This window comes from Rhinolophus sinicus, chromosome 2, assembly GCF_057876585.1.
Source record: "Rhinolophus sinicus isolate RSI-liver-muscle chromosome 2, RSI-T2T, whole genome shotgun sequence".
NCBI lineage: Eukaryota > Metazoa > Chordata > Mammalia > Chiroptera > Rhinolophidae > Rhinolophus > Rhinolophus sinicus.
The window spans coordinates 7,472,091-7,495,407 of record NC_142502.1 but is presented as its reverse complement, the minus strand read 5'-3'; the positions used below and the strand labels follow the sequence as shown (position 1 = coordinate 7,495,407).

General features: G+C 44.4%; 1 protein-coding gene across 5 annotated transcripts in view; it reads left to right on the top strand.

Annotated features, from left to right (window-relative positions):
• The window catches only part of FNDC1 (fibronectin type III domain containing 1), a 92,049-nt gene that overhangs the window by 23,863 nt on the left and 44,869 nt on the right, over nucleotides 1-23,317 (top strand). For 2 of the 5 annotated variants that reach the window (XM_019749556.3, XM_074333768.2), the window contains exons 2-5: nucleotides 3,313-3,507; nucleotides 5,803-5,889; nucleotides 6,312-6,380; nucleotides 18,708-18,914. In XM_019749556.3, the coding sequence (XP_019605115.3) occupies nucleotides 3,313-3,507; nucleotides 5,803-5,889; nucleotides 6,312-6,380; nucleotides 18,708-18,914 (558 nt within the window). The remainder of the gene's footprint in view (nucleotides 1-3,312; nucleotides 3,508-5,802; nucleotides 5,890-6,311; nucleotides 6,381-18,707; nucleotides 18,915-23,317) is intronic. The other 3 variants (XM_088795308.1, XM_088795307.1, XM_088795300.1) reach the window with 2 other exon arrangements.

Sequence of the window (23,317 nt, the reverse complement as noted above, 5' to 3'; positions counted from 1 at the left end):
TGTCACCATTAGAAAGCCCTTCCTCTGGTCTGAGGTTTTGTCCTAAGAATGTAGATACGCATCATTCACTTGTTCCGTTCCCTGTCCTCACTTGAAGACATCCAGCACAGCGGAAGTGACTGTGGGTGGAGGCAGGAGTGAGCCTCCCCTCCCCCCCCACCGCCTCCAGAGGGAAATGACGTGGGGACGGGAGGTAAGTGGTAGCAGAGATGGTTAACACAACTAGGGAGGTTTCACAGTTTCTTTTAGGATAGTAGTGGCTTCCTGGATTAATAACTTTCAGTGTATGTGGTCATTGGTTGTGCGGACAGAGTCCCAGAAAGCAGTTTCCAGGCTCTCGGCCTCACGTGGAAATGTGCTGGCTCGGTTAGTAGATGGCCATCCGCTGTAATCAGATGGCCATCTGCTGTGCCTAGGTGGCCATCAGCTATTACTGGTTAGCCATTAGCCTCTGATATAACTGCCGTGGCTACGCTGGGGGTGGGGGGGGGGTTGGTTGGTTGGCAGAGAAGCACATGGCAGGTTGTGGATCTTGTGGCTCCTGCTTCCTGTGTCTCCAACCCAGTCGCCAGCGAGACTATAGTGGTGTGACTCCCCTATCCATGGCTCCATGGGTGTTCCTTTTTGGCCTCACCATGTGCTGTGTTCTTGTGCGGGGAGCGGGAGCTGAGACTCTGCATGACAATGGTCCTTTATGAGCGGGGGCAGATTTGAGGGGCTGTGGCTGTGGGAAGACAGGCTTTAGAGTTGGACAAAGCAGCAGTGGCCTTTGGCTCCAGCCTGGTGCAGCTGTGTGGCTCCGGGCAGTTCTCCTAACCAGGCAGCTCCAGGCCCTGCTTTCCTCACCTGTGACATGGGTGGGGCCAACAATACCTCCGAGTGGTGTGTGTTCTAAGCTCCTCCTGTGATGTGAGTTTAATTGCGTGGAGCAGTGGGTGGCAGATGGTAGACACTCACTAGGCCCCCTCTTCCTGTCCATTTTTTTGCCCATTTGTATACACTTAGAGTAGTTTTACACCATCTGGCTTACTTTGTTTAACATACAAATGCTGGCACAGGCGAGTATTGAGTTGACACATTGCGTGGTGGTACTTGATCGCTGGCAGGAGGAAAACAAACTAACCCATGCATGGACACACATGGACATCTGACTGGGTAAGCAGAATGAGATGAGTCACTGGGTTTTGGCAACCCGGAGGTATTTGCCCCTTGCTCTTCTTTCCTTTGTTTATCTTACTGAAGCTCCTGGAAGGTTTTGAGTGTCTCTCCTTACACTGGGCTGGTGCAACCATTTGAGTATGGATTCGCATGTGAGTTAGAAACTATTCTCTGCTGTTCCAAGGATAGATGCAAGGCATTGCAAGGGAAGAATACCGAGTATATTTATAAATTGACCTCCGTTTCAGATGTCAGTAAGGAAAGGAAATCGTTGTCAGGCTCAGGCAGTTCTGTACTGATTGAATCACTAGTGCCCGGTAGAAAACGTGAGGTTGTCGGGGTTCCACACGTCTCACACTGCCCACTGTCCAGGATCAAAGTTTTATTCGGAAGACTTGGAATTGAACAGTAGAGAAAAGCATTAGTCACGCATTCCTGCACTCGCTTTCTTTCCTGGGAGAATCGCCCAGCCAGGAGCTCCCCCTTCGCAGTTTCCAAGACCTCGCTTTGTTTCCACACACCTTTGGGTTGGTGTGAAATATTGGATTCCTGGAATGATTTCTGCTGTTTCAGGAAATAGGGATTGTAACTAGGGAAAGTTAGTCGACTGCTGGAAGAGAAGGAGGAGACGGTTTGGTTGTGAAACCTTGGAGAAACAAAGGGAACTGAGGAAAGGGGACCCCAGTCCTCCAGCAAAGAAAATCCTGAAGTTTCTCATAGGCAAGAAAGGGTAAATGAGAGCTGTTGAAGAGTAGTCGTGATTGCTAATTTTACAGGCCCAGAGATGCACTAGTGTGCTGTCTTTATAGTCTTTAACTCAAAATTTCCCAGCTGGCATCAGGTTTCCTTGTCTGTGATCTCTCTCATCGCAGTTTATAGGAACCTCACCTCTGAAATTGGGGAGGGAACGCTTTGTGGGTTTTAATCCATGCCCATAGGCTGACATCATGCTTCTGTCTCCAAAATGGTCATTCTTTCCCTAGTGCTTTCAAGTCATCATTTGCATACTCTTTTTTTTTTTCATTCCTTGAATTTCTCTAGCAAAATTATAGGAGCCCTTGCCTTTCCTAATTGTTTTACTCTAGAAGTGGAACAATTTTGGGAAGAATAAGTGATGTGTGTTAGAATCAGCTGTACTTATTCTGTTCAGAATTTTCATTCAGTATTAAAATCACATACTAACCAATCTATGTGTCATCATGAAACTCACTTCCCTTCCTTCTTCCATGAGAGTCCAAATTGATTTTTCTTAATATTGCTAAGTTTAAAGGTTTCTGGTTTTTGTTTTTTGTTTTTTGCTTTTTTGTTTTTTTTTAGGTAACTTTCTCCCCCTGAGAATGCTTTGCGTAATCAGTTTCACATCCAAATTTGCCCAAACTATGACTGTTGCATGACTATTTAGCATATATTTATGTTCCATTGCAGTTTCAGTTACATAATGAGCTGAGAGATTTTGCTTGACAAAATGTTATGTTTCATTTTATTTTTGAAAATCAAGAATACTTTTTTGGAACCTCATAATGGAAGATAAAAATGTAATTGTGCTTCTTAATAACTTGTTTTTCTTCTTCTGCAACAAAATAGGGCAACATTTAAATTAGCTTAATGCAGAAAAAAACCCAAAGTTTAACTACTTTTTAAGGCGTTGATGAATCTGTTTTGTTGTCTTTGTGGAGATGAATGCTTCTATTAATCTCCTTTTGGATACAGTGGATGTTCTTCCTGATTATGAGAGATTTAGGTTATTCGTCTCAGAGGTGATTTAAAGATTGGACCATGTGAAATCCTAAGAACTTATTTAATATATGAATGCCTCTGGAGAACATGTCAAATTACAAATTCATTATTCTTGTACCAGGAAGACAACAGAGTCAAGCCAGAGAATGCCTAGAGTTTATTTTGATTTGTTTCACTTTGGGTTCAAATTTACCACCCACAGTTATCCAAACTACATACAAGCTTGTGGGTTTGGCATGTTTGTTTTGCTGTCATACTGGAACAAAGTCCAAACATGACTGTGCTTAAAGTCTGTAGGATCAGACAAATTAAAAGTCACTTGCTTTTTTGCTAACAATATCAGAGAACATTGGAAAAAAAGAATTCGTTTTCCCAATCTGCCATTCCCGTAAGTTGATAGTTGCGCTGTTTGCATAGCTGACCACCCACTGAAGCCAAGGCATGTGAAACTGATGTCCACTAAAATGGGCCTGAAAGTCACGTGGGACCCACCCAAAGATGCTACCAGTAGACCCGTGGAGCATTACAACATTGCCTATGGGAAGTCACTGAAAAATCTTAAATACATCAAGGTGAATGAGGAGACACAATCCTTCCTCATTGAGGATGTGGGTAAGTGACATTCTGGTCTTGTTCCCACTCAGAACTAACTGCACCTCTATTCTCAGTTCCATTCTTAGGATGACTACTTGTGAGACAAAGTGTGGCAGGTTCCCGTGGTTCTTTGGGAACGGGAAGCAAAGGTCATGAGTCGGTTGCTTCCCCATCCTGTGTTTGAGCTCCAGTATCCCTAGATCTCTCTCCAAATTGATGTCGGAAACAATATTTAGTTTCTGAATCTGCTTTGGGAAAACATGTTGATCTTTTTTTTATCGAAACTTGACTACTGGACAACTTTGTAGCCTAATCTTGAGATCGCATGTATAAACCATGTGAGCATTAGGGATTACATTACTCAAGTTAGATGTCCCTGTAAAAGTGTGTGTGATGTGTCACGCTTAGCCACATCTGGTTCAAAGATGTAACATTTCTCCCCATGAAATTTGATTTTGGGAGTTTGGACTATTTTCAATTTTGCCTCAATGTATTGTTTTATAAGTGTAGGTAGATGATTTTGAACTTAGGCTTTGCGCTGCCTCCTGTGGGTTCTCTGTCTTCTATTCTCTTGATCCCAGGAGGCTGAGACTCCGCTTACTCTACAGTCACCTCACAGTGCAACCTTAAGTTGAATCATAATGAAGTGACAGACATCAGTATCTATGGAAACTAGGTGTCCCCGTGCCATGTTAGCATTTTTGCTGCCTGACTCTAGTGGATCAAAATTAATTCATGCTCCCTGTTTCCTGACCATAGTCAACCACACATCTCCTGCATTGTAATATTAGTCTTTCTGGGGGAAAAAGTGCATAGGGGAGATGAAGGGGGCCAGAAAGGAGACAAAGGGGGCCAGATTCCCTTCCTCGTGGTTCCAGCTAAACATACATTTCTCTGACTCTCTTCCACACCCCTTACGGCCCCACAGAGTCCAACTGTGAGGTTCAGTAGAGGTTCTATTGGACCAAACCATGGGTCACATGTGCTTGCTCAAACCTTGACTTGTTATGATTGCTGCAGAGAAGAAAAACATGCAAAAAGAGAGACTTAGAACTCACTGAGAAGAAGTGTCTCCCAAACAACTCTGATGAGTTAACTGAATGCGAATCAGAGACATGTGGATTATATTTCTTTATAAGTTCAGAACAAAGAGAGAAAGTGCCTGGCAAAGCATGATTTTACGTTCTGTCTGAACATGGAGCGTTTCCCAGTTAGTCCTGCAGGTCATGCCAAACCCTAAATGCCACCAGGCCCTGCCCTAGTCACACAGAAGTCATACCAGTCTTGAGCACAACAGGTGTTCCAGATGGTATTGGTATTGCTGCTGTGTCCTGGGCCTCTGGCTGGAGAACTGAAGTTGTTAAAGGAACGCTCCTCACTTTGAGAAATGTAATTACCGTTATTGCCTTTGACAGAACTAGCTCTAACCTCTCCAACCCTTCATCCCCTCAAATGCCTGCAAACTTTCATCTCTTCAAGGAATTGGCACCTTCACTTACCTTTCTCCAGATAATAATTCATTTTGAGGAAAGCCAGCACCACTAGAGTTTTGCTTTTTGAAGCGTCAAGTTCAGGGTACACTCATGTTCTAACCTGGCATCTTGGTTTCCTTTCGCATCCCAACAACATCAGGAGCTCAGTCAGCCAAAGAGACCATTGCTATTTGACCTTGACCCTTAGATGCATGTCAGAATGTGAAGCCCAATTATTCAAGATGAACATTTCCAAGGTTTTAGGAAATATTTTCCTAGATTTTTGTTGAAATAGTCAAAGACAACATGCAGACATAGTAAGGGGAACATTTTATTGTGAAAAGGAGAAAATTTCATGAATCTTTATTGCATTGAAGATTTCCCACATACTAACTTTTATGAGTTACATTTTTCTTATTTTTTTATTTTTTATTTTTTTGGAGATTTCCCTTTGGAGCTTCCATGGGGAAATATTATTTATAGTTTCTGACACTGTAGATTGAAACACATATTTGGTAGACAGCACATTCCTGGTTCCTACATTGATTTCACATTAAAAAGCTTAACAGCGCTTTTGTTGACTATTCATGCATCCAGGGTTATTTCACACGCCATGTACTTTGTACTAAATAAATTTTGTGTTTTGGGGTCAGGTGTATTTCAGTTGCATGAGGGGAATGTTAGTATTTTTATTTTAAAGAGAGGATGCTATAGTTAGACTTGTCATTTAAGTCAGATTTTTTATATTTGGTTGTAACTGGTACAAGGAAGACAGTTAGTGAAGCAAACTGTCATTCTTGGAGATTCGAAACAGTGGCTTGATATAAACCATATGTTTCAGAGCCGGGGGTAGTGTACTTTGTGCTGGTTACGGCAGAAAACCATGGTGGAGTGAGCCGTCCCGTTTACAGAGCTGAGAGCCTGCCTGGTAAGTTCTGTCTAGAATCGGAGGCCGTATTTTTTCACTTCGAGTGGGAGAAATATCCCTTTTTGCTTCTTCAGGTCAATACATGTTTAGAATGATTAAAAGAGATCCTGAACCAAAATATTTTAGACTTGTATAACAAGCTGAAAGACTAGGAGAGATTTATCCCCTTTTTTAAAGTATTGCAATATAGGTTGTTAGTGTTTTGTCCTAAATGTTTGAGTGCTCACAAGAGTAAGCCATGTACAAAAGACTAAGAAGATGTGTTGTCATAAAGCTCAGATGCTGCGTCACTAACATGTCCCGAGCAGGTCCCTTTGAAGTTTGTTGAAAAGACCCCTTAAATATACGTTAGGGATGCACTGAAATGTGGAAAACCCTGTCGTCCTCGTTTCTAACTATCAGGTTGCATTTTCCTAATTTAGGAGGTGAATGGATCAAGATTGATGGTTTTCCCATTAAGGGTCCAGGACCATTTAATGAAACCGTCACAGGTACTATTTGCTCATTCGGTTCATGTCTTCACTGAAGCACCGTCTCGCAAGAGGGTTGTGCTTCTGTCACACACATGTGCTCACAAACCTTTGTTTAGTTCCCATCGCTAAACTAACACACATGCCGCACAGTTTTGGTCAATCTGCCCTGCACCTGATGGACCAGACTGCAGCCAGTGTCATTCATTTCTCACTGTTCTTTTATGTTCTGACGTGGGGAAGTGTCTGCGTCCACATGTGGGGATTCTGTTGTGCTGTTAACAGGCAAATATGGTGGTTGAGATGGCAGTCCTGGCTGATCAGGATATTTGCAGCTCTTTACCTGTAGATGACTTAAATGAGTGGGACCCACCAAACAGTGGCTTTTATTGGCTAATATGCTGCATCAAGCCTTTTTTTACTTAACACCATGGATTATTTGGTGATATGTTAGATTACCTGCCTTCCATCTCTGCTCCATATTTGTATATATGTATGTTTTATCATTTGGGTGTTGATGTTGTCTGGTCATATTGTTTTACTTGTTGAGAGAAGTGTTGACATTTCTTGTGTGTTTCTTGAATATATTTAACTAATGGTGAAAACATTAATGCAAAATGTTGCAGCTATTTCAGAGTGTGGTTGGGTACTATTGCAAGGCAATAGGGCGGGGGCTGTGTTTTATTTTCATGAACCATGTTTTCAGATTCATCAGTCTTGTGTTATTGTTGAAAAGAAGGTGAGTATGTTGAAAGCAATGGCTCTAATCTGCTTCTCAGATCAGATTTGATGGGTGTAGGCAGCTTTCAAAGTCCCTTTTATATGAAAAGGCATGGAAGAACGAAACAACCAGAAAAGGAAACTGACTTTGGAGGAAAGGTGATATATTTTTGTTCACATATGTTGGACTTGAGGTAACCATGGGGTGTTGTCATGGAGATGTCTCTAGGTGATTGGAGATTAGGGAATAAAAGTTGGTGGACAGAAATCAGAGGTAGACATGGATTTAGGAGTCATGCTGTAAAATGAGAGTTGAAGTAGGGAGGGCAAGAATTAGGAGATGAGCAGAAGGCCAGGGAGCAAAACTCGGGAGACACGGCAGTAAGATAGTCAAGAAGGTGGTACACTCAGTCAATGTGCAAAATAGGACAGATGTTTATTTCAGAGGCCATCTGCCCTTGAAGACACAATGTAAGCATTCACAAGGATGCGTAAACCTTTAGTACCGGTGTGCTGTGCCTTGCATTTGAACTTTATCTTTTGTATTTTAAATGACCATTTCATTTTTGTAATCTTCCTGGTAAAGTTTTCTGAATGACAGTAGTTTTGGAAGGAGTCAATTTCTTAAGTAATTAATTTCTATGCCTTCTTTAGTAGAAACGTGCGTGTGTGCACGCGTGCGTGCGTGCGTGTGCGTGTGTGTGTGTGTGTGTGTGTGTGTTAGACAGAGAGGCCTTTCTGAAGTAAGCACGTGTTGCAGAAAGTTGGGGGATTGGGGATCAGACACTATCATGCTCCAACTCATTATTGGCTTTAAAGATAATTTAACCTTTCTCTGCAGAAGGCTTTGCACACTCTGGTTTCCAAAGAACACTCTGCCATAATACATGATACTGCATTTGTCAGACATTGTTATAAGAAAGACACTGGAAGAAATTGCTAGCTGAAACCATTTGTAGCATATGATGTAAAGTAGAACTTAAAAAAAAAAAAAAAAGAATATCCAGAATGCGTAGAGTTGGTTACAGTGCTCCAGAAAAACAATTACATTTCATTGTTAATAAAGATAATAAGAATGACACGAGAAATGATTGATTAGTGACCAGCAAGCCTCTCTGTCTTTTACGAGGCTTGGAAAATACCCTTTGCTATTGTTTTGAGGAATGGTTAATATATAATGATCCTGTCAAACAAAAGGATTCTGAATTCCATGCGTCTTCTTTCACAGGAAGGGATTTGTCCTCAAAATGCCGACGTTGGCATGAGTGCCTGGTGTAAGACCCCAAGGGTTTGCTTTAGTTGCTTTGACTGTTAGCATCTTGTGTTCTTCCAGTGTCCTATTTGAAACCAGAGGAAAATCTATTCTGAAACAGTGGTTTCAGTTCAAACTCAGAAGGCCTCCTGTTGCTGGCTGAGACCTATCTTGACCTCATTGTCTTTACTTGAAGTCAGGAGTTTAATTATTTAATTAATTCATTCAGCGCCTGTGGTTTTCCAGACACAGGTCTAGGTGCCAGAGATACAACGGGAATAAGATGCATGAGGCTTGCCTTAATGAAGACTACATTCTAATGGGAAAGAAAGGCAATAACATGGAAGCAAAAAGTAATGCATATAATCTGTATTAGTTTGCTAGGGCTGCTGTAACAAAACACCATGGACTGGGTGACTTAAATAATAGCAATTTCAATAAATAGCAATTGATTTAGTTTTGGATCTTGGAAGTTCAAGATCAAGGTGTCCGCAGATGTGATTTTTCCTGGGGTCTCTCTCTTTGCCTTGCAGATGCATACCTTCTTTCTGTGTCCTCACATGGCCTTTCCTCTGTGAGCACACATCTTTGGTATCCCTGTGTGTCCAAGTTTCCTCTCCTTCTAAGGACACCAGTTGGATTGGATTAGGTCCCACCTTAATGGCCTCATGTAACTTAATCACCTCTTAAAAGGCCCATCTCCAAATATAGCAGCACTCTGAGCTAACTGGGGGTTAGAACTTCAGCATATGAATTTTGGGGGGACAAAATTCAGCCCATAACACAGACATAAATTCTTTGAAAAACACTGTGGTATACAACAGACAAGGTAGGGGAGCCAGGAGGCCTGATGAGATGACAGCACCAGGCTGAGACCATAGGGGGACTGCGGGGGTGAAGCCATGTGAGGAGAAGGAGGATTGGAATGATTCTCAGACTGGTCACTTGTCCAAGTATGAAAACTCCTAGGACTCAGAAAATGACAGGACTATATGAAAATGCAACTTCACCGCAGAAATTTCAGCTTCCTCTTTTTGGGCAGCTCATCTCTTGTTGTTTAGTTAGAAAGTTTTCTTTGTGTTTAAATGTAAAATGCCTCCTTTGTTTTGTTCCGGGGGAAGAGATGTCACAGGTGTATTCACATATTGGAATCCTATATTTTACCTTTCCTGCAGATTTTTTTTCTGAAGTTGTTTTAGCTTTTTCTGCCACTGGATCTGGGCTGGTCTCTTATACACAGAGACAGGCATTGGGGGTCAGGGACACGGCCCTTTCGCCAAACCCTCCATCTGGGAAATCTTAGCTCTCAGTAGGATCGTATGCAGTTGTCATAATGCTGTTTCAGGACATCGCCAGCTAATCCTGGAGCCAGATCACGAGGCTGGTGTGTGCCAGACTCGTGCTTAAAATCTACCCCAATTCAGAGTTTTAAAATTAATGATGAATCAAAGACTGTCCTCTTTTCACATACGAGTTTAATTAAAGTCTTTGGCCAAGGGGGAATTAAGAACGTCTGTGGCATGATTTTCTCAGTAACTTTCTCATGCAATTACAAATTATATTAAATGTGCGATTTGCAGGGCCAAGCTCAGTTTCTGGTTCCTGATCTTGGATGGTGAGCTTCTCACGGGCAGGCCACTTAGATTTACTCATCTTTATCTCTCCAGAGCCTGGGGCAAGCACGTAGCAGGTGATCAATAAATGTTTGTTGAGCGGAAATGCATTTGGAGGCAGCTTCTGGGTCGTTCCCTGGTAGAAGAAATGTGTATTGACAAGCGCTGGGCGCTCAGTGCTGCAGAGCCGTCTGTCAGAAGGTCGGGGTCATCTCTGACTGGTTCAGCTACTGATTCGGGGGAGGTCCTGTCTGGGCAGGCCTGTTTGTTGGCCACAGAGTGGTGTTGTCATTAATCAGAGATCCCAATTCTTGCCTCTGGTTATTTGGAGGGGCCTGGGTGAGGAATGGCATTGAATGCGTTTGTAGACAGGAATTCCTCAGGGCTGGTCAGATCTGCTGGCTGTGCGGTTGCTTCCCTCCCTTGGAGGCCGTGCTGGGTAACAGCCACCTTCATCCTAGGGCTGCGGATCTCTGTCCCAGAGCCCGTTTTAAGCTGCCACTCATAGTACATACAGTTAGGCTTCACCAATGTAGAGCCCATTCTAGGTGATAGAGGCTTATATGTGGAGCTTCATTTAGCCAAATGTTCTTGCCGCCCAAACAGAAATGTGTGGAAGGGACTTGGGAACCATCAGCTGACTGAAGGCGGCAACAGCTGTGAGCAGCCTTCCCGGCACCAGCACTTACGTCCTTATTTTGTGGTGTTCTTCTGCATTGATGCATGTAAATATCTGCTCATTGTTTTTCCCTTCGGCGAATTCTGGGACACAAACAGCTGGGAGCAAGGCCTTCTCCTCAATGTCAGGGTGGGTGCTTATTTCAGAAGCTGACGGGTAGTTGGCTGTCCCCAGTGGGAAGGGCAGGGGCAGCTGGGAGGCAGAGAGGCCTTGAATGACATGTTTGCCAACGTTACCTTCACATTCTGGAAGAACCCGCACTTGTTAATAAACCTGCTACTTCTGAAGAGATCAGCCTCTTGGCACAGGATGCTGCTTTCTGATGGCATGGCCACCTTGGGCTTTTCTTCTGATGTCTGAGTGAAAAGAGGGCAGGCCTGGGGCTATGAAGTCACAGAAGTCGAGGCGCCTCTTACCTAGGATCTCTGCAAAAGCAGATATTAGCCCTGAAAGAAAGCACTTTCTCTTTCAAGTGATCAAGCTATTCATATATTGTAACTGGATCTTTCATTTGCAAATAGTCTGTCAGAGAGCAGGAAAGAATTGAAATAATCAATAGATATTCAGCAAAACAAAGTCTTTCATTTCCAGAGAACAGCCTGTAGACTAAAACTACCACACAAAACCGAACCAAACACACCTTTGGATGGAGCCCTAATTTTCCTTAGAATGTTCACACTCCTTCCTCATAGCTCCCTCGTCTCTGAGGCTGTCTCTATGTTCCCCTGTGGGGTGAAGAAACGATGGATGTCTGCATCTGAAAATCAGAAAAGGAGTGTTGCTCCCTTTGCTTTCTGTGGCCCTCACCAGTCCAAGTCCGCAGGTGTTGCAGCTGGAAACTATAACACCAGCGGATGGGTCCTGAGAAGATGCCTGTAATGACAATATTTTACATCACCAATGGAGAACACCTTCAGAGCTGGCACCTGGAGAAGCCTCCGGATCCTTCCACGCTGTGTCAGTGGGGGCTGGGCTAGAGGAGGGCCCACCCCATCCCCAGCTGCGGTGGCTCAGGACATCAGCCACTGATATTGGTCTTCTGGGCTTGTAGATAAGCCACTGCCATGAGTAGGACGCAGAGACCTTAGCTCTCCTACACAGGGTGAAGCAAGACTCTCGGCTCAGTGTAGGGAGAGGTGCCCCACAAAAGGCTGAGGACCTGTAAAAACTGAGGGACATGTCCATGCAAGCAGTTGTATAACCTCTTCATTCTTGCGCTGGTGGCAGAGCTTCGTTGCTAACTCATGCACAGTTCTCCGGCATCACTAATGGAATGTTGGCCGCTGCCTCCAGGGGATGTGGCATTTTGCAGTCACTCACGGCTGGAATCCTGTGGGTGCAATTGAAGGCATAAAGTTAGTTTTCATTGACAGTCATAGCACTGCCAGGGGTCAAAGTCAGCCGCTGTTGACATTTTGGATGACATCCTGAAGCTGCTGACATACCAGTAGTTCTCGGGGCTCCTCAAACCGGGGTTCGCAGAACTGGGGAGAACACGGCACTGCCGGGAGTCCGTGAAGGCATAAAGTACACTAGCCACATCCAACGGGGCAGTGTTTTTTCAATGGTCAGCCATCTAAAATATTGTGTATTTTAAACACCAAAATGTCATGGAGTAGTCTACAAAATTCAAACACAATTTTGAGATAAAACTGAGATGGTGAGTAAATTGCTGTGCTCCAGGCTTCCGCGGTTTGAGTTCATTTTCTTTACTGTGAGGTAAACTTCGGTGAAGAGTATGAGGGGCCCTGTTAAGTGATAAAGTGATTCAGTACTTTTGTGAAAGAAATAGACAAAACAAAGTGGTTGCAATCGAATGGTCCCAGGATGGCTTGAAGTATCTGTTTTATTTCTGAGACAGTCCTACTGGATTTTGAGAACCACACTTTGGGGCACAAATGCCGGCAGCCTTGTGCCAGCCTGTGGGGTTGGCTTCTGACCATACCGTCCCTGCCATCCTTCATGTCCAGTGGGATTCCCTATGCCTGACAGTTTGGACTTCACCTCATGACCCTAGAAAACTTTCTGAGCTTCACTTTCTTTGTCGGTAAGTGGGGTGTTATTGGGTTACTGTGAGGATGTTTGTCAAATGCCTTATACCTGATAAATTACGGAAGTTGGTGACACTCTGACAGACACTGTTCCAAAATGAAGAAATGAGATTCCTTTCCTCCCTATTGTTAAATAGCTGGGCCTATCCAAACATCACACAAAAACTCTGAGTAGTAAAAAGTATCGGGGGCATTTATTAGAGAGGAAAATAGGGCATTCAAGACAGACTTTAGAGTAAGTCTTGCAAATATTGGAAGGAGAGTTTTGTGAATTCCTCACAGGTGTTTGAGGAGGGTTATGTGTCAGAACTCGCCCAGGAAAGAGCCCCTGGCAGACAGAGGCAAAGGAGGCACTTGCTAACCTACTGGCAGACGCCAGTCAGCACCCAGCCTGGACCTGGGTCAGGAGCAGGCAATTCAGACCCAGAGTGGGGACAGCAAAGCACCTGGCCTGTCTCTGTTCTGGCTGTGACAGTTCACCTTCACCCCTCTTTAACGCATATTCCCTGCCTTTTTCCTGCCCCCTCTTCCCTCTTCCTTACTGTGCTTATTCACCCAAAGTGCACATCAGCTCTGGACTCTCGCCTGGCTGGTCCCGTAGAGGTGGGAGATGTTTTCACAAGCCCCCCCGGTGATTCTGGTGCATAGTGCAGTGTGAGGACCACAGCTCTAGCCTCAAGCGCTGGACCCCCTCCTGCCCTACAGACCAGTGTCCCTGGTTACCTTGAGGTCTGATGTTTGGGATGGTGGGGAAGCTGCCGGGGCCAGAGGATGGGCAAGTGGAAGCCAGGGAGCATGCAGCCTGCCCTTTCAGGCCATCGGGGTGAGGAAAAGGGCCATATTCGTAAAGCCTAGAGGTCAGTGCAAAGGGGTGTCAGGGGATTGGTCAGTGGGACAAGCCACTTATTCTTCAAAGCTGTAGACTGACTGACTGTCCTGTTCTGCTGGAACATGAGCATGTCCTGATAGCTGAGACCCAGCCCGAGAAAGGTGGCAGTGTACCCTTTCCTGCCAACGAAGAGCCAGGACTCGCTCAGAGTGATTGATGACTGTTAGATGCTGATGAAGACCATGACTAGTGCTTTCAGTGTATGGTGCCCAAAGGTCACCTGGGTATAGACAACCTCACATTTGAGAAGGTTTTCAAGGTAAAGAGTCTTTGACAAGAAGTCTGTCTCTTGTACTCATGTCTGGTTCTTTGAAACACACATTTTTTGTGTCCCCTGTGTATAAGGCATTGTTGTAGAATCTGTGATGTGACTTTGGCTCACATTCTGAAGGGGGCCGCCCTCCCACTCAGTGACTCTGATGAGGGATTTCATTTCTATCATGACCACAAACACAATTAGCAATTAATGTGTGCTCCACACACGTCATGTATGATACTGGATGATTTACATGAGATGTATTACAAAACCCAATATGCTGCACACTACTTTACAGAAGAGGAAACGGAGGGCCAGTGAGAATCTTAAAATCACATAGCCAGTGAGTAATAGATTTAGACCTGACCTGAGAGCCTGTGGAAGCCCAATTCAGAAGCCACCAAGTTTAACTAGCATTGAATTATATAAATGGGCAAAGAATCATGTTGAATTTTGGATTTATTTTTTCTTTGTGAGAAGAACAGATTTTGACTCTGTACAATTTCAGAATATTTGCCAACTTGTGTAGCTGATGATACAAATCAGGAGAGATGCCTGCCTGGTCTTCTGAAGTTTACTCTAACCTGGATGGTAATTGTTCCTCCCAGCTGACTTGCCAAGTGGATGGCGTGTAATTAATGTTATCAGCCAGTTCTAAGTTAGGAGCTACATGATGCTGTACCAAATGCAATGAAGGGACTGTGTCCTGCCAGGTTTACTGGTGGATGTGAACATGATTGCTCTCGGCAGTTGTGACTTCCTGTTTTTCCTGTTTTCAAGATAAAAGACTTACAAGGATTTATTAGAAAATTTTCAGAAGGCTTCCTGTGAGGCTATTCCATATGACTGAGAGAAATACTTAAAAAATGTCACTGCAGGTAAATTTGAACCATGTGGACAGTTTTTCTTAGTGTGCACATCAGCTTAAACAAGGGTTACCACATGATCTATAAAAGATGTTTGATGTATGTCTAACCCAGAATGGTAAAAAAAAAAAAAAAAAAAAAAAAGGAAATTTTTTAAATACTTAAAAAAAATTGGGGTTGGTGTTTTTGAACCCAAAGATTTGAAAGACAGAGGGCTGTGTTTAGAGGAATGGCATTCTCACCTCATTCTGGTTTTCAGAGTCAATGACTTCCATGCAGTTTGGGGGCAGTATTTGGTCAGAGGCCTTCTCTTGTTCATTTGCTACCTGCTGAGTATACTGGCCGGTCCATTAACACACACACACACACACACACACACACACACACACACACACACACTTAATGCCTACTGTGCAAGGCCTGATGCTCACACTCTGAAGGGGGCCTGTCCAGCTCAGAACCCTTGTTTCACATTTGTTAGCAGAAGAGTTAGGGGGTTGTTGGGATGGCACGTGGGGTGAGGGGCGAGCATAAATGGAAGGGACCTAGTTAGACGAGAAGGGAACTTGGCATTAGAGTGGTTCAATTCAGGTCCCAAGCAGCTGTGCAGCCTTGGGTCAGTTACTTCACCTCTTTGAACCTCAGTTTTCTCATGGGGATTATGACATCTACTTACCTGGAAGCTGTTTCAGGACAATTATAATTAGCCACGTGAGAGCTTGTGACAAAGTATAAGGGTCTATATAAAGCAGGCACTGAGGTAGGTTGTAGCTTCAACCCTGTTCCTGCAGCTTGCTTAGCAGGCCTGGCCTCATTCTTGAACCCTGGTGTGGAGTGGTTAGACAGCAGGCCAGAGCCTGGGGCGAAAGCTGGGGCAGTCTGAGGGGGCAGCTACTGTCCCTGCCACTGGGTGTCATGGCTGATGCTGAGTGGGCCTGGCATGAGTCAGGACAGAGGTACAGGCCGGACACCTCAAGCAAAAACTTGTGCCGTCTGGGACCGAGCCTTGTCCTTGGAACCTCACCCCTCCATCCTCCTCAGGGACCCTGTCACTTTAGGAAATTCCAATGGTCTTTTTCCTTATTACTGGTTTTTTTGTTTCAGTATTTTACTGTTGAGTGTTAGGGGACATTGGAGCAGAGACCTGCTACACTCCCAAGGCCCAGCGGTGACAGTGAGCTTTCCAGGATCACATTCCACTGCAGGACAGATGGCTGGAAGGCTCCCAGGATTGAAGTAGAAACACAGGGCAGAGAATGCCATTTCTGTTCAATAATTTATTTTTTAGCTGACTCCTGTAAGACCCGTGTAAGTGTGTGTGTGTGTGTGTGTGTGTGTGTGTGTGTGTGTGTGTGTTCAGTAGATTTGCCCATTTTGCTAGAGATTATCCCCAAACTCCCCTGCTGTGGGTTGCTTTCTGCAATGGAGGGGAACATGCTTGGGGGCCACCAAGGGCTTTAGAGCAAGAGCTTTGGAGGGCAGAGGTATGAGCTTTTCATAAAAGTAAAATAAACATCATATGTTATTGGCAGAGATCATTTTCACTTTATAGACTGGGCACCCCAAAGCTGGGCACCCCATGAAACCAAACCTCATGTTCACCCTCAGAGCTACAGGTAGTATGTGACATCAATCATGAGAGGGTCTTCTGTTAAAACTGAATTTTTGTTTGTGGTGATAGTTCGTGTTAGAGGCACACAGAAGGAAGAATGATTTAGGAGATATAAAGAGAGTGAAACAAAGTTTTTCGCTCCCTTTAAAATTTTCTCTCTCTTCTAGACCTACTTTAACTTTACCTCAGAGGACAGTTTGTTAACATATATGGACACATTATTTTTAACTTTATGTACAATGCATTCAACAGAACAGCAAAATTTTTAGAAATTTTCCATTAATTTCTGTAACACACCATGTAAAACTTAACAAATAAACATGTTTGAGAACAATAAAAAAAAAAAAAAAAAAAAAAAAAATTTTCTCTCTCAACTGCTATTCCCATACTCATAGATCATGTAAAGTCTATTTCTTAACTTTGAAAATGACATGAACACTATTCCTGAAAAATTAAGTTTGTTTATGTATTTTGATCTGATGAACAAAACTCTGCTAACTTTAAAAAACAATCCAAAGCTTCATTGTTGATAAATGAGACTGTTGCTCCTTGTCCAGATTTTGCTTTTTGTAAGCACTTTATACAAGATGTTTTCCCCAGTATTAAAGAATATATATATTCTTATCCTAGCCCCATGCAAGGTCTATTCACCAATGATAGACACTGATGAAGGAAAGAAATTCATGTTTTCTTCTGTGAGGTAGTCACCCATGGATAAATCAAACACTTGACAAGATTTGTCTGCCTGGATCTTTCTAGAAACATTGGATGTCACTTTGTTATGAAGCAAGAGATCCCCAATGGAAACTCATAAGAATAACCAACTCATAGGGTTAATGCAGGAACACTCACGGGAGTTATCAACTCATAGGATTAACATAGGAACACATATGTTTAATGAATGCTGTGCCATTAATGACTTGGACTATTAATACTGAACACTTGGCAAATTGTTTTCTCTTGAACTATGTAAATGAGTCTATTTGTCATTTCTGCAATCACTTGGTGGTCCTTAATTTTTATAGAGGTCAGACTTTGAAATTGAGAGCTCGCCTTGTAACTTGGAATACAGCTGAGATCTGTTCAGTGTAACCTCAATTAAAGTGGTTACACTCACACCCCAGGTATATATAGTTAGTCCATTGGCTATGCTATCGGGTTCAAAACAAAAAGTCTTACTAAGCACTACTTTGAATAGTGGGAAAATGTTTGCTGAACCATTACCAGGTAGTCTCTTAGTAGCCTTAGGAGGGGTGCCCAAGTGACTGTTCAGGTAACTCTAGCTAATGTGTAAATGGATATTTCTTTTGGTTAGATTCACAACACTGGAACCAGGTGTCTGGCTTTTCAGAATAACCATCTCCAATGACTACTTATTGTGTCATTGAAACTCACACTAACTCATGACATTAGATTTTATTTTTCTGTCTTAGCCTAGCTGGGAATTTTCCCATCTAATAAAATTAGTCAGAATTGATGAAGGGATTAATATATATATATTAATATATATATAGTGGAGGAAGAGTGCCTGGGAAGGAACTGGCTTACGTACCTGGGGAGATGCTCACTAGCCTAATGGGATCACCCAATCAGAGCCAGGATGTGGTCCCCTGTCAGAAATGGATAATATAGTCTTCACATGCCTTGCAGCCCTTGTTCCCAAACTTAGCAGCTCTTAAGTGATGGAAAAGCAAAACTTTAAACACTAAGTATTGGCCACCAGTATGCGTGGCTTCAAGAAAGCTGACAATGAGAGCATTTCTTGAGATTGATCCGTTTAGCAAGAGGATTTCCTGAAATTGATTTAACAAGAAGGGAAACAACAGAGACTGAGGATATCGGCAATGGTGGGGCAGGACCAGGGTTTGTCTGGAGGGGCAAGACTTAGACATGTAAGAAAAATTAGCATCAAAACCAGAAATCGGTTACTATTTATTAATAGCTCTTAGTGATTCACCAAAAAGACCAGGAAAGCCGGTCTTTTCAGCCTTACAGTGCGAAAGCTTTCTGGAGGACACTTATAAATAGCACATAAGTGTGTCTGCTATATTTTCATGCTGACCTTTAGTTCTCACCAGAGAATATATAGTGTTGGACTTAAGGGGGCAAAAGGAAATCAATGAAAAAGAACACTGTAAAGCAGTCAAGATTTCTGGCTGGCAATATCAAACAGGGTGTGTTTCCATTTTTAGTTCTTGAGAACTCTTGGTCTGAAATGTGGGGGGAGCATGAGCACTGAGTGTCGTTGCCCTTGGGGGAAAAATGTGCTTACTAGAATTGGTTACCAAAATGTGTGTTCTGAGCCCAGCTGCCAATTGTCGCGGCTCAGACTTTGGCCAGATTTTATATGCTTGATGGTAAACTCTAAGGTTATACTGTTTAATAGCTTCTGTGTCATGTCCTCTTTAAGAAAAGGAAGTGCCAAACAAGCCTTTGCGTGTCCGCGTCCGATCCTCAGATGACAAGCTGTCGGTTGCGTGGAAAGCGCCACGCCTGTCTGGAGCCAAGAGTCCCCGCAGGTCACGGGGGTTTCTTCTGGGCTACGGGGAAAGTGGCCGGAAGATGAATTACATTCCACTGAAAAGAGATGAGCGAACACACGAAATTAAAAAGCTAGGTGAGTTTCATGTTAACTGGTATTCAGTGTTTGGTGACTAACCTTTCCCATCATTTCAGTAGGTAGAAGCTCCTTCATGACAGAACATTATATTTCAGTTGCGATGTTCATTTTTTCAGCTGTTACAACTATTCAGAATTATACTCCTTTCCCTCCTCCATCTGCCTCCATCCTTTGAACCTCCAGGTAGCAGCAGACAAGACTGCCTTCCACGTGCCCGTGAGCTGCTTCCTGAGCTGATTCCTGGAGTTGGAACACTTCTCTGGATGTGAGAGGGAGGGCTAATGCTTTTCCTGTCTTGGCTCTGCTTTCGCCGTTTTTGTTCTTTAAGCTTCATCTGGAATCCTAGGACACTGGACCATGGGTCCCACTGAAATGAAATATGGTAGCAACTGCTGAAGCCTGCAAATCAGGCCTGCCTTCCTCCCTGTTTCCAAAACCCTTCTCTGGTGAAGGAAGCGTTGGCCATGGGAGGCTGAGGAAACATTTGCTGTGACCGGGAGAGATTATGGGCATCATTCTAGCCCGGGTCGAGGCCTGACTTTGGCTAGCCTCACTCATTGACAGGCCTGGCCCGTGGGCACAAGCCAGCCCCCAGAGGGCCCGTGCTTATCCCTCATGCCTGGCACTCCCTTGCTGTGGTGACAATGCCAGTGGCGACAACAGTCCTGCTTTCCTTCCCCTCCCCTCACACCCGATTTACTTGACGAGTTTGGCAGGAGGCACTGGGTAAGTGTGGCTTGGCCCCTTCATGCCTCCTCCTCCTGGGGGATGAGGGGGGTGCCAGGCTGCAGAGAGCACACATTCTACTCAGCTCCTCTGTGCCCAAAGTCATGTAAGGGCGCAGGGCAGCTGGGCAGCAAAGCTTGTCTAATTCTGGGGTCCAGTAGTAGAAAGTACACTTGCCCCCACGTTCTCCAACCTAGTTTGCACCAGCAGTAAATATGTTGGGTCCCACTTCTTACTCTTCCTTCCTTTCCTAATTGGAAGCCAGGAAGAGGCTGTGATGTATCGGGCCCTTCTGAAAGATTCCAGTAGGATCCAGTGGTCTCTTGACTTACATGGTAGTCAGGCATCATTCAGCTTCTGGAAGACACTCAATGACAGGCTGGAGATGGAGGGAGGAATGGCTCCAAGCAAAGTAGCAGAGAAGGGCAGACAGCTGAAGGTCTGTGTGACGTGTGATGTGAGCAGAGTCTCCAGTGAGAAGGCAGAGGGGTGGTGCCCTTTGGCACCTATTTAGTTATAAAAGGTAATATCTCTAGACACACTGAGGGGTGGCCACACAGTGGGCACTGAGACTGATGAAACAAGACAGAGGAACGTAGAAAGAACGCCTGGGAGCAAGAGTTGCCAGGCGGCCACAGCAGCAGTTAACAGCAGTTCGGAGCTCAGCCTGAGATGAGGATGGCGGTGGTGGAGACAGGTTTGCTCATGAGAAGAAGGTCTGGTGGGCCCATGCTCCTCAAGTGTGCAAGGACGACATCCACGTTGCTAAAAGGCATGACCACACAATATTTTGCACTTCATCTTAGCCAAAAGACAGAGAAGTGATCTCACCATACAACATTTTGGAGCTTGGACAAGCAGGTCCAAGTTTCTGAGGACGCCCCAGGCCGGGTCCCTAGCTACGTGGCAGGCCCCGATCAGGACGGATATGATCTGGTGGAGGCATTGAGTGGAAGGCCAGGCTGGAGTCCCTGCTGGAGATAGCCTTGGAAGTCACTGTTTCATTCGCAGCTCTTTTCAGCCATCTGCTGAAGACTCTTGGAAAAGTCTGTTGGGCGTTCATTTTGCATCAACAAGTTTTCCATTTGATTGGTTCTAGCATTTCATTTTCTCAGCAGTGAACCCCTGGCTCACCTGAGGATAGCAGAAGAATTTTGGGGTTTTTGTTTTTTTTGGTGCCTGAACTTGAGCAAATGTTGGAGCTGAGGTCAGGGGTGGGTGCCAGTCCCAGCCTGAATGGCTTCCTGGGCTTCTGCTACAATGTCCTGGCTTTTGAATTTTCATCAGGTAAAAAGCAGTGGAGTTGCCATTGTGAAGGACCTAAGAGGTTCCCATTAGGAAGAGGAGGCCTCACTGGAAGCTTCTCCATCAAGGCGGGCAGGCAGGGATGAAATGAATTCCTGGGGGATGGTGGAGTGGGTTTGCTGTGCAATGGACGCCTGTCCCCTTATTTTATCCTGCACAGGATTTTAATTCTATTTATAACAGAGATGCCATTGCAAGGGTGGTTCTGTGGAGAATGGTCAGATATTAAGTAAACTTGGAGAAAAGAGGGCCTGAGGTCCTGTCAGCAGAAACCCCACCCTCCATTCACTAAGCCATCTTATTGGATGTCTTCTGTGTTAGGTGCCACCCCAGGTACTGGGTCCCAGCAATACCTCACAGAGATAGACAAACAGGGTGAGCAGAGCTCACAGTCAAGGGAGGCCCAGGGGGAGAGCGGAGGGTGTGGGGTGCGGAGGGGAGAGGAGAGAGCAGGCCCCAGGAGCCGAGGCGGAGCAGGACAGTAATAATGAACAAGTGGGCTGGCGTCCTTCAGAAGTTACGACACACCTTCAGACATCCAGACCCTGGGAGTTTCTGCCACGCCACACACTTGAGGTTGAAAGGGGGGTCGGGTACCTGGGGACACTGGAGTCACTGGGCTGGGGATGTTGGGGTCCACCCAGAGATTTCATTTCTACCCTTTAATCAAGGGCACGGAAAAAAGTGTGTTTTTCTACCAGTGTGGGTTCTTCGTTCTATTTCTATGAAAAGGAGGTGGAGTGCTGCATATCCAGCTGTCAGGCACTTTCTGGGCCCCGGCCGTGCTTGGTTAGCTCTGGGCCTGCTCCCTCCTCACATGCGTTGGGAACAGCCACGCAGACCTGCCACTTACTGTATGACCTTGGGTGGGTCATCTCACCCCTCTGACCCTGTTTCCTCATCTGAGCAAAAGAGACAAAGCCCCCTCAGGGGGTTTTTTCACGAGTAATTGAAGAATTGATGGGAAATGTTTAGCACAGCAAGGAGATTTGACCCAACCCATGTGAGCTGTTATTACAGTTTCCTGCAGTACAAAACTTTTCCTTCATCATAATCTTGGGCCAAGTTTAGTTTGGAGAGATCAGCAAATCAAGAATCTGGGCATAAAAAAAAAAAATCTAACAACTTTAAGAAATACATTGCAATTATGTAAAAATGTCAGTTGTGGGGAATTATTCATTTCTTGGTGGTTCTTGATAAATGCTGACCACTGTTTCTTACACGTGTTCCTGGGTGGCAGTGTTTTTCCTTTGCTGACTTTTGGCGTGTTGCCATTGTCAACAGCACCAGGAAAGAACAGATTGGAAGGGATTCCTGTTTAGAAGTTTAGTTTGATGTTCTGTGAACCCAAGTGTTACAAACTTGATTCCTCCCTTTCATAAAACATACATTTCAAAATTCTCTGGTGGAATAAGATGGGAGTGCCTTAGCCGAAATAATGTACTCATGTTACAGCGTGAGTTCCACCTCTCAGGTATTGGCTGTCTGGTATTATTCTCTTCCCTTGAAACCTGGTTAGTCTACAGATGGTTGCGTAAACAGGGTTCTCTGTGTGAGGTTTTTGAACACAGGTCTCCTTTCATGTGTAACTGGACATGCTGTTTGTAAAAACAGAGAGTTTATTTTCCCAGTGCCCCATGAAAGTTTGTAATTCCTGGAGGAGTGACTCCCATGTTGGAAGTTTCCTTTAGGATCTTAGTGTCCCCTCTGTGAATTTACTTAGGTTTTACCTGACATGTAAGTGTCTGCATTAGAAATCTAGCAGGCTCCCCCATTTGTGTTCTTGCGTCAATTAAGGCTGCTGCAGGAAGCTTTGGCCAGTAGAGACGAGGGTTGGGCATTAGTAACCTTGGATTCAGGGAAGATTATGAGTCCTTCTTAGGGGTGTCACCTGGGGCGAATCAATGTTTATGGCGTTCTGTCCTTATTTGTGAAATAAGAAGTTCCAATTAGAAGATAACCAAGGTTCATCTGATCTCAGAATCTAGGATTCCACAGCACTTGAGAGTTACAAGTGTTATTTCATTATTGTAACAGTTTTTCCAAATACAGTTTTCAAGTTTAGGTTAAGTTAGTTACTAGTGGGTCCAATGTACAATTTGGGGGGTGGGATTGGGGGGAACTAACTGAAAGAACAATCCAGAAATAAAGATATGTTTAAACTCTTCCATCGGCTCTTAGCAAATCTTCAGAGCCTCCATTCTGAGGACTTGGGTTAGATTTTGGTTTTGAAGGGCACACATCCCACTTGGGTTGCGGACCTGGCACACTGGGTGGTCCTGCCCCCTCTCTCTTCCTTTTGATGACAGATAAAAACAGAGTCACCCCCCCTTCTCTATTTTTGAAATAAAAAGAAATTGGGCGAATTA